This window comes from Saimiri boliviensis, chromosome 1 (genome assembly GCF_048565385.1).
Source record: "Saimiri boliviensis isolate mSaiBol1 chromosome 1, mSaiBol1.pri, whole genome shotgun sequence".
NCBI lineage: Eukaryota > Metazoa > Chordata > Mammalia > Primates > Cebidae > Saimiri > Saimiri boliviensis.
In genome coordinates, this window is record NC_133449.1 from 182,450,716 (window position 1) to 182,462,506 (window position 11,791).

The following is an 11,791-nucleotide window of genomic DNA, read 5'->3' on the forward strand; positions in this document are numbered from 1 at the left end:
TTGGGGCCCCATACCTAACCTCTGTTTCTTTATTTTATGGTTTTTTCTCTTCCTTTCCTTTGCACATATCTAAATTACCTCCATCCTCTCAGGTCAAGATCTGATTTATTTAGTAATAATAACTTACATTGCATTAAACTTTATGCCAAGCACTTAAACATGCACAATTATACCTGAGCTACTGTCTCCTGAACATTTCCTTTATTATTTTGGCTACATTCATCTTTCCTCATGTCTTATCTTTTGCAGCATTTGTTCACTAACCCGACTCTGCAGAATCAACCCCTAGTGATCAAAGGCTGTAATAATGTCCATTGTCAATAAACTCCCCAGGAAAAATTGGAGTTAGGAGTTAGGGTGACCTAAGCTGGTAGAATTTTGACTAGTGCTGTTCATAGTTTTCCATATTGTCTAATAAAATTTTTGCCATGATGATGTACAACTTTTGTAATGAAAATCAGCTATTGTGCCACTGTGCTCCAGTGGGAGAAAGAGCAAGACCCTATCTCCTAAAAAAAACACAGACAAAAACAGAAAGTAAAAAAAAAAAATAAAAATTAGCATACATATTAAGCTCCTCCAATGATTCTGATGGTGTGGAAGCCATAGGTCCATGTTAGTCATTTGAACAATAATTCAGTCATAGGCCTTTTTAAATGTATTCTCCATCCAACAAGGTAGAAAAGTATTCAACATTAAGAACTGACCCTGTCTTTTTCCCCTCTCTCCAGTGCTAGCAATTCCAGGCTCAAGGCAGGGGCTCCATAAACACATGACTCTAACAAAAATAAGAAAAAAATTAATGAGGACACACATGACAACGTACCTTTGAAAGAAGAAGAAAATCTTACAATTAATAGGTTAAAGAAGTGTGCTTTTTTTTTTAATTAAACAAGGTAATGACTAGCTGAAGAGAAAATTGAAAGACATAGATTATAAATACAGCCTAAGGGGGTTGGTTTAGATACAAGCTTTTCCTCCCAATAAAAGTTGTAGTAAGAGGTATTCACATCTCCCTTTTTGGTGGTCTTAAAACCCATTGGTTTTATCTGTGCAGGACAATTTACAAGAGCCCTTCTTGAAATGGGAGAGAGATGAATAGATGACCTTTCATGCTGTTAGCTCTTTTCTCCTCTCACTCTTGGAAAAATGTTAAGCCTCAGTATTCAATACCAGGCACCACCCCCAATGCGTTAGTTCTAGTGACATAAGAGAGGAAGCATTTCTGTTTCATGAAAAGTTTTATTTGGTGACTATATGCAATCATGAATACATATTCCTCTGAAGACTGTAAAAGTCATCTCCTCTAAACAATTAACTTTTCATTAAAAAAAAAAACCTTGAAGCTTCACTAGCAACCTATTATTTTAATCATTTGTGTAAAGAGTAAATTCAGGTAATGTATAGCTACCTCTATACATGTTATTAATATGAATACATAGAATGTAGTTGGCTTGGTAAGTAGTTGTTAAAACTCTGTAGCCTTTGAATTAAGTTTCACTTGAAAAATAAGACGATATTCTCACTCACATTTACCAAGGACAGAACCATCTCTTTTAAGCTCTCCCATTGCTTCCCAGTGCTCCCTGCTTTAGGAGAAAACAAGTAACTACTTTGGGTCCATTCAGCACAATCTTCCTCATTCTTCTCACGACCCAGATAGAGGCCCATGAAATAAAACAAACAGAGACATAATTAGAGCTAGGAAATCTCTTCCTAGCCTTGTCACCAGATTCATATGATATCCTTTTTTAGTCTTTTATTCTCTAGTCAGATCAGGTGACGCTTTGTTTGATGGCAAATCTATGTCAGTATTGATGCTCTTGGTTTCACAATCACACAAGTTCAGGAGTACTCATTCACTGAGCAAACATAAAAATGTAAACCTTCTTATGTTGGGTTAGTTAAATAAATGTCCATTTCCAACATCCTCAAATCTCTTTAACCCAACTGCATATTTATAGTATAATGGATTATGGTCCTGGGACCAAATATGGTTTCAGTTTGATTTGTTGAGAACACTAAAGAAAGGGAATCCTCGCCAAGACATGAGGCACTTCACCTCCTCAGGAGGAGAGGCTGTGCCACTCCTCCTAAGCAAGGGCATGGTCAAACTGCCCTTTCTCCAGGCCTTCAAGTCCATCAGCCCAGGTAGAGGTCGGCATGCTTCGATACGGATCCAAAAGAATCCGGAAGCACCGGACAATAAGAATGCCCAAAAAAATAAACAACAAAATCACAAAAACAAATGTTGTTTTCTGCTCCAGAGACATGCTAGAATCTGACGATATGTTCCCAAGGGGCACTAGCGAGGAAGGGATGGGCTGTCCACCATCCATGGTCTGGGGAAGCCAGAGCACAGGATCTCCTGGTTCCCTTTTCTTCCATCATTGGTCTGCGGATGTCATGGTGGCTGCACCCTGGAGAGGCTGAGTTATCTGCAGGGAAAAAGAAAGGGAAGGGAAGGGAATGCCTATAAAATAGCAGCCTTGTTTTCTAGGCTCACAGTCATATTTTTCAGCGAGAAAAAGAAATCTGTAAACCAGATTTCTTTTTCACCAGAGATGCTCAATTCCGTATAATTACAGGGAAAGATATTTTACTCTTGCATGAAATTACCAGATTGTTCTCAGAAGGGCCACCTGGGGCCAGGAGAGATGGGCAGGGAATACAACCATAAGACAGAAGATGAGACATGTGCACAGTAATACTGACCTCAGGGAGTGCTGTCAACTTGACATCCGAACCCAGCCTTGCCTGCCAAGTTTCCACTAATATTACTCTCATACTGTTCTGCTCCAGTTCTGCTCCACTAATATTACTCTTACATTGTTCTCATGATAGGGCCATAGAGAGAGCCTCAGCTATGTGCCAGCACCATAGCTAAACTTCACACATGTTAACCACTTTACTGCACGCTTCATGAGAGCAGGGATCTCTGTAGCCCCGGTGCAAAGAAACAGAGGCTAGAAAATGTTCTTAAAATAGAAACCCTCTCCGGGACCATCAGGTTCTGGGCCCCAGGCTCCACTCTACTGCAAAATGGGTGTGGGACCTTGGAGAGGTCACCAAGCTATAAAAATGCAGGTAGAAATGCCTGCATCTTTCACGCTGCTATAATAAGGATGAAGAGCTGTGAAAACCCTTTGAAAATGATACAAAGAAGAAAAACAAACAAAGCAAAGTGTGACTTCCCCTAAGATACAACTAAGGGAGCTATGCCTCTCCTTTCTACTGCCTGAACCAAGGGAGAAGGGAGGTATCTCAGACTCCCAAACTATCAGGTTACTGCTCCTTTTTCTTTTTTCCTCAGAAAACGAAAACCAGGTTCGATACTTGACCCTGGGAAGCACCTAGAGAATTGAGCTAAGGGAAAGGAATTGATCAATGTATATTTTCAAAAGGACAGTTCTCCTTACAGTGGCTTGGAGACTATCAGTAGAGAGGGAGAGAAGGAAAAGGACAAGCTAAGGCTATTTTAATTTTACTGGTAGAAAAACTTAGATATATAGATAATACTGTATAAAAATACAAGTATGTATTACCATATAAAAATGCAATTATATAAAAGACAAGGATACACAAAGGTCATTAAAAGCTTCAGATACTGAACTAAATCTACTTAAATCACCTTGTAAACAAAAGCATATACATTAGACACTACAGAAAATTAAATGACATTTGTTATGAATTTGTTTATAAGGAAAAGCACATAGCAGTAATTAGCTATAAAAATAAAATATATGACCTAAAGCATCAACACAATATTTCTTCAGTTAACTTATAATCATTGATTCAAGTACAGTACCAGTAATCATAAAATAACAGTTTGCATGTATATTGACACTTCAAAGTTATAAAATCACAGTTTAGAAAACAGTTTATAAGAGGGGTCACAATTAGAATCTGGGAGGAAGGAGTTACTAATTTAGAGGTAATGCATCATTTTCGCAGCTCTATCATTTTGAATTTTTTTAAAGGCTGGGACAGTTGCAAAACTCATTTATAATTGATGTTTGTTTTGAAATAAGATTGATATGAAATTTTGATGCATTTTTAATAAATAAGCTCTTTAGGAATTTAGAAGATGTTAGTGCACTGAGCTTTGTTTTGGTTTACTGGTTTCTAAGCACCCTCCCAGCCTTGGGTATTAATTCCTCATGGGCCAGGAAGGGAGGGGCAGGAAGGGAGGCCAGAGCCTCCAATGCAGGTCTCCTCAGCACATCAGACCAGGGCCACCTGTGCCCACCAAAAATATCCAAACCATATTTAATTAGACGAATTATGAAATTCTCCAAGGGCTGGACCTGCTGACAACAGAGGAGCAGACGCTGAGGCCATTCCTGGCATACTCCCTCTTTCTTTCTCATGTCCTACTGAGGATCCTCTCACTTTGGTCCCTGCTCTCCTCGCTGGATTACCAGAATCTCGTTCCACGTCCTTTTTCCCTCCAGCCCCAAATGAGGCCAGAGTCCTGTTGTCTGTCCAGTCTCAACAGAGCTGAGACAGGTATGCATTTTCAGAAAGTTCTTTAGGAAAACACCACATAATCCAGAAAGAAATATACGAAGAGCAAAAACCATTATCTGTATAAATTGACATAAGAGTTTCTGGATCTGTGAAATCCAAAAAATCAGGGAAGAACTAGGTAGAGAAGCTTTCGAGTCCTTGAGAATGACCTCTCAGCACACGCTGGCGGACTGGTGCAGTGATACCTTGCTCAGTCCCTCCCTTCCCCACTGGGGTCTCCACTTGAGCAACATTGTGACCCCAGGAGCAGTCTTCCCCAGTCTTCTCTTCCATACAGGGCAAATGCCAAATCCTCCTCTCCTGGATCAACTCTCATACTTCCTAGGCTTCACCCACAACTCAGGATTTAGAGCAAGCAAACCATTCATTTTGGTGCTGCAGTGGTGGGCAACCATTCCAGAAACTCCAGCAAATAACTTACCCTGATTCAGATTATCTGCCATATCTGCATCTTTAATCACCCTAGAAATGACTCTGGGGCTCAGATTCTGCACAAGGATGCCAACTATTAGAAAGATTTTCAAAATCAGTTTTAATTTGCGTTTTACCATCCTCAACTGATTAAAAACCAAGGTACAAGGGAAGGGTTAGCCCTCTGTGCATTGAGAAGCCTCCTAAAATATGAATCTGTGCATTCTCCAATGTGTTTATCGCCAAACCTTTCCTGATTTACCAAATTAATGAGCAAATAGAGGTGAGAGAATTTTAAAAACTCTGTAGCACATTGTGAGTTGTAAACCTCACCTCCCCCTGCACACTGTGGTGCCCAAGTTCTTATAAAAATAACTGCTTTTGGTCAAACTGTCAACGTCTCCTATTAAATTGCAATATTTTACCTAGGAACACGGCACATTGATGTGTTAGCAGGAATTTGTGAGGAGAAGAACATGTGGTAGGTAGAAGGAAGATCTTGCTGGGAATGAGGGACTGTTGGACAGGACAGAAGACAGGTATGGTGGTGTGAGCAGGGGACCCACTGGAGAGCCCTGGGGGAGGGGGGAGGGATGGTGGGTGACAATCAGGAGGTGATTGCTGAAGAGATAAAGAGATCCAGAAACAAATGCTATTTCACAATTTTGCTCAGGACTGATTGAAATCCCTAGAAGAACCTGCTTGATGTTAAACGTGCGATCAGCTAATCAATAATTTACCAATTTAGAAAGCTCAACAGCATGTATAACTTGAAGCTACTATAACATGGCTGAAAAGAAATACATGTAATCATTTTGCTACCACAATACAAAAATATCCCAAGACGTGTAAATTTTTAAAATGTCTGTCTTGGAGTAAAATATCCCTTTTTGGTAAAAATGAAACTTAGAAAATGTGCAAGGTTGCTAACGACATCTTTCTTTTAGATGACCAGGGAAGTCTGTGCAAGTCAATTATTTCAAATGATTTTGACATGACCATCAGAAATCTTCACAATAATACATGGCAGCTATTTTAAGTATAAAGAAAGACCACAGTTACTCACAGCCATATTTTAATCCTGAAAGGCTTTCCCCATCACATAGAACATCTGTGTCTTCCCTTTGTCAGGTCCATTTGTGGGTGCTCAGGAAATAAAGTCTAACTTTAATACTGAAAAATTAAAGAAAACCTTAATTAAAAGATACCATTTGCAAAAGTTATATAATACATTTTTTTTGCTCGAGTGAAGCTCCCTTGGATATTGACAAAAACAGAAGACACCCATTAATTACTTATGAAGCCCGGCGGGAGCCTTCATTGTGGCCACCATTGTTCACGCTCTTAGCTCGCTTTAGTTTTAGTATTTTCAAAGTGGCTTTCCTCTTCCCTTGCCCATACTTCCTACAGACTGCATCTCAATTCATCCTTCTAAGCCCAGATGTCACTGCTCCTCCCCTCAGCAAACCTTTGCACCCCAGTGTCCGCAGCCCATTAACCCCCTTGTGGGTCTGGTACCCAGATGTTTTCTGGACCACAAATTAGAAACTACTCTGACAATAGAATTTTTAAGATCTGAGTTTTATTTTTATGAGTCTAGAAAGGAGCCAATTCACATTTGGTTCTCAGTAAAATGGCAACTGTGTTGATCAGAATAAACTTCCATGTAACTGAGTCTGTGGACACCTGTGGAGAATGTCCTCATTTTGTCTGCTTTTCAGCTTGATCTAATCCCTGCTGCGCTCTGAACACCTCCAGGGTTCCTACCTCATAATGCTTGGAAAGGTTCCATCTGTGGAAAGAAGGAGAGGAGGCAAGCATTATGAGGCAAGCATCTTTTCTCTCCTTGTTTCCATCTCTTTCTCCCTTAGAGTTTACACCAAATACCCCCTCCTTGCTGGGACCTTCCTTGTCTCCCTTCACGAAGAAGGGGTGTTTTCTACTCCATCTCCAGAGACATCACCTGTGCTCTGCGGCAGCACTGATTACAGTGCAAGTCTTGATGGTATTTATCTCCTCCCTATTATGCAACAAGCTCCTTGAGGAATTCTTTGCTGTTCTGGGATCATTGCCTCTTTAAATATAGGTTGAGTCAAATCTCCGACCCCTTACAGTCCAGGGAACTGAATTCAAAATTAGAGGTGACAGCTAACTGAAGCAGAGAGGAAAAACAAAGGCACATGTCGTCCAGCCGGACTGAGGTGCTGGACCATCATGTTTCACAGAAGTCTTGTGTGAAAGAATCACAGCTAGTTCAAGTCACAATAACACTTTAAAACCCACAGATCTTGTAATTTGAAGAGCCATAAGTTGTTTGGCTCTTTAAATTTTCTTTGGCCTGGGTGTTGATGGGTGGGATCTGAAATATAAAAATCAGCCAGAGATGGACAGTTACCCTTTTATCTAACAGGTCAGTTCTTTCTTCCCTAATCTACTTTTTGGTGAGGAAGCACAGCCATTTAAAATATCCTGATTCCAAATGTCTTACATGGAAACTATTAATGTCAACATGTACCCTTCTCAGGCTCGGATCCCCTGGACATTTTATTTCATTAGCATGTCATTATACAATTTCACAGTAAGGAAAAATATTTTCTCTGAAGAAAATATATCTTAAAGCAATGACATGTTTCTTTTTTTTTTTTTAAGCTACAGCAACAGAATTACTTAAGTGCATTGAACACCTTGTTCTGTGGAGCCACACACAGGTATTGATTCTACAGGTCAGCAACTCAGGGCCCACCCTTTTGCAACAGGGTGCAGTGATAACACTAATAGTTACAGTACCTCTGTAGTCCTGCCTAGCACATAGTGGGGGTTTGATAAGTAGGTGGGGATGAGTGAGTGTTCTCTCCTTACACCATTTTTGTGCAAAATGATATTTATTTTTCATTTCTGTTAGGTGATCAATCACACTAAGGTATGAAAATTATAAACTGCCCAGAATTATAAAAACCAGTTACCACAAAGGTAGCACCACCCCTCCCAAGGATGTTACATCCCACGTTTTTCACTGGCATGATGGAATGAGTTGAAGGTGTCATTCCTTAGGTGTTAATGGCCTGTAGGGCACAGTGAAGCAATGCTGTCTGTATTTTAAGTACTCCTAAACCACATTATTGCAGTAACTAATTTTAAAAACTTCTGGGTCAGAAACCTAGTTACGTGACTTGATGTGGTTTCAGAAGTAGATGTCAAAACAGCCCGTCTATTGAGTAAGAACACTCATGGGTTTGTCCGGTTTCCATTCCCATGTGATGGACAGGACACTTTATCCTACAAAGATATCCTATGAACCTTATTTATATTTACCTGACAGACTAGCAATACCAATCTGTAGACTTTAACAGGAATGGAATTGTCTAGCTAGGCAGGACTGAATTTGCAGTGACTGGCAGAGACAAACTTACTCAAAACACTGCATTATTCTGCAACAGTTCTGAAGTTAACTGTTGAAATGTTAACATGGCTTTGAATGATTTAAGTAAGACATATCCTGATACCGAGCTTAAATAGAATCCCTCTCTAATTTTAGCACTAAAGGAAGCCTGGGCTGCATTCCTGTTTGTATAACTGTAGTCTCTGAAAGTACATTTCATTCTCCAACCCACTTACCCACTCTAGACGTGTAAATCTCCCAAGTGATCCTGTTATCCATCCCCACCACAATTGTGAGCCATCCGCATAAGCCACCTCATTATCTAAGCAATAGAATCACCACATAAGCAAATATTATTCCCTTACCAATCTTTCAGAAATTGTGCGTCTTATTTTATTGAACAGTAACTTGCGTTCCAGATATACATACAAAGATACAAAATATTTCATATAAATTCAAAGAATTTATCGCCCTCTTCGTTATCAGCCAAGAACTTCAGGTAAAGATTTCCTGGCTCTTTCTAGGTGCTTCACAGATTTTAAATCCTCCCACTCCCCTTGTTAGGCTCATTTAAATACATGGCAATGTCTATGTATTTTTTTCCAAGTACAGCCCTTCAGTTCCAATACAATAGCCCTGATGCTTCAAAATTCACAGGAGGGCTAAGGGTAAATATTATTTTATACTCTCAAAACATAGACTCAAGTCGACTGGAAAGCCTACAAACAATGATTTTATAAACACGAGAATGTCTTCAGCTACAAATGTCAACAGGCAGTTTCGGAACTGTTGCCAGCCCCCACTGCTGCACCGGGAAATCTGTTCTCTGCTTTTTCCTGCAAAGTCAGCCTGCAGACACGTCTGCTCGGGCTGGGAGTGGACCCTGTTATTCTCAACTCACTACTGCCTGTAAGCTCTGGGTCAGCAGGAGACCTTTCTTTTCAGCCTGAACCTCAGTCTCAGCTGTACTTATTTCTCCATCTTCATCTTCCTCCTAATATCTGCTTGAGGAATTTTTCAAGGGACTGCAGGGCAAGGCTGCTGCCTGAGAGCATCAGAAAACACCGTAAGGGTGCCCGGTTAGGAACTGGTGGTATCAAAAGGCGTCCTTAGCAAACTGGAACTTTTAACTTCAAACAATAAGCCCTACTGTTCCATCTGGTTTTCTCTGTCTTTCTTTGTGTGTTTCATAGTGAAAACGGCTACTTGCTGATACCTCAAAGGGCTAGCTAGTGCTGCACACAGTTTATCAGCCAGGGACAGTCAACACTATCAATATGAGTTGTTGAGTTGTGATCCTTTGTAAACAAATCAGAGCACCCTTTTTGCATTTTGGAAGGTTGGATGTTCTAGGTGACTGATAAAAAAAAAAAAAAATACAGTAATGGGCAAACAGCTTTCAGGAATAAATTACTGCAGCTTAGGAAAGAAAAAAGCCTGCTTTACTACTTCTTCATTCAGTATCAATAACATTACAAACTTAAGCATGCTTTAAAAATAAAGGCATCATTACATTTAACCCCCTCTCTTCTTAACTTTAGCTACCAACTGTTTAATTAGACTTACCTAACAGCTAGATCTAAATTCAGAACTTGGGTCCGAAAGGCACCTATGCGATGATTGCTCATGCATCAATTGTAAAGTTAGAGAAAAGCATTTAATCAGCCTATCAAAGACACAGTTTGGGTCAAGTACCTGGCTCTGGCCGAACACACACTTGATCCATGTCCTGGTGGAACAGTTACAGGTAGTTACGAGCCTCTGTAGATTCCTTTCTTCCCGACCACGCTGTGTGAAAGCAGTAGACAGTGGTAGCTGCAAGGCAGCTGATGGCACACCCCAGGTCTAAAGAGCTGTTGCTTCAGGCTTAGAAACTTCCCATTAAAACCTCGAGTTAAAGGAGCACCGTCTTTCTATGTGAGGCATCATTAACGGCCAATACTGCTGCTTCTTTGAGGTGAGCCATGATTTCAGTTCTGCCTCAGCAACTCTTCAGAGGATTCTGCTTCAGTGAGTAGAGGCAGTATCCTAGCAGTGTGTCTGAAATCATCTTCAAGAAAACATTAACATTCAAAAGGAGTACGGGGGAAAACATCACTGGGCATTCCCACACCTTTTCAAAATCAAAGCCATAAATCTACCAGCGGCTCCCTCCTCTCTATTGATTGTTGACATTATTCCTCTTTGGGGGTGTCAATTAGCACCTTGCAGCCACCCTTCCAATTGATTATAGTACATGACCTTCAGACCAACTCAGTTAATAGGAAGACTTCTAGGGAAGGGCATCAACTTAGCATTTGGGAGAAGAAGAAAAGACTCATTTTCCTAAAGAAAACCGAAGTGACCTTTCCAAAAAGCAGCATGTATGGGAAGGAAAGAACCATTTAAAAAGAACCAGATCATAGTTTCACCACCTGTCACCTGTTTGTAAATTAGCTGGGCAGTAGATTGCCAGGTTCTGTGTCTCTTGGAGCAGCCTGCATAACTGTGGCACTGGCAAAGCCCCCATCCCACACAGGCCACCTGAGACCACTCAATGAATAAAGAAGATAGCTTTTCGTTAGAGAAAGTTGTACTCATTCTACAGATTCTAGTTACCTGCTACAATGCTTAAATTACTTTCCTTTGATAAATAAATAAATTTCCTAAATAAATTTGGAAAACATTTCAGGATAAAATTCTTGATTGAAAAACCACCTCTCTAAAAAGAATTCAGCATGATGCTTAAGACGGAGCACGATTGTTTTTCGGCAACTCACCACTTGCTTTGTTGAAGTGGAAGCACAGTTAGCGACAAAACACCCACCCACCAAATGATGGGGTGCGTGATATTTAAAGCTGCCTCTGACTGTGCCTGTCAGCTACGCTGTCTCCTTAGCTCTTGTGAGCAACCGGCCATTGCCCAGCAGCTCTAGGAAGCTGGAACCAGGCTCATTTTGTAAGAGGAAAACCCTGTCTGCTGACAATAGACCCCAGTCCTGGATAGAATAGGCCTCAGACTCAAAAAGAAACTTTAAAATCAAATGCTAAATGTTAGGATCAAATGCTTGATGTTAGAATCTAACCTAAGAGAACATGCAGATTCTTACCCCGTTTGTTTCCCTAACTTTTAACTGAATTTTCTTTCCAAATCGTTTTACTTACCCTATTTTCAGACACACAAACACCACACACCACACACCGTTAAGACAATGCGACACATGAAACCCAACCTAGCACGATCATCCTGTACTAACTGGCATCCCTCTGGCATTCAGTTAGTGCTGGCAGAGGGAGTGCCTGTCTTGGTAATGCCAACAGAGTGTGGTTGAGGAAACTTTCTGACCCCACCCTTCCTTCTATAGTTATCATTCCATGTGGTGAGAAAACATCATAGTTAGACGTGAGCCTGGGTGACTGTAGCTTGCCCTGCCCAAGAGGCCTTCTCGGATATTGTTTTAGCCTACAGACTCGTTAGAGGCAGAAGCGAAC

General features: G+C 40.6%; 1 protein-coding gene across 1 annotated transcript; it reads right to left on the minus strand.

Annotated features, from left to right (window-relative positions):
- Positions 1 to 408: 408 nt before the first annotated feature.
- On the minus strand, positions 409 to 11,554 carry CTXN3 (cortexin 3). The gene is made up of 4 exons (XM_010339192.2): positions 11,465 to 11,554; positions 10,016 to 10,370; positions 6,008 to 6,114; positions 409 to 2,438 (listed from the first exon to the last, which is right to left on the minus strand). The coding sequence occupies exon 4, from the start codon at positions 2,337 to 2,339 to the stop codon at positions 2,094 to 2,096; it is 246 nt and encodes an 81-aa protein (XP_010337494.1). The 5' UTR covers positions 2,340 to 2,438; positions 6,008 to 6,114; positions 10,016 to 10,370; positions 11,465 to 11,554; the 3' UTR covers positions 409 to 2,093.
- Between the last annotated feature and the right edge of the window lie 237 nt (positions 11,555 to 11,791).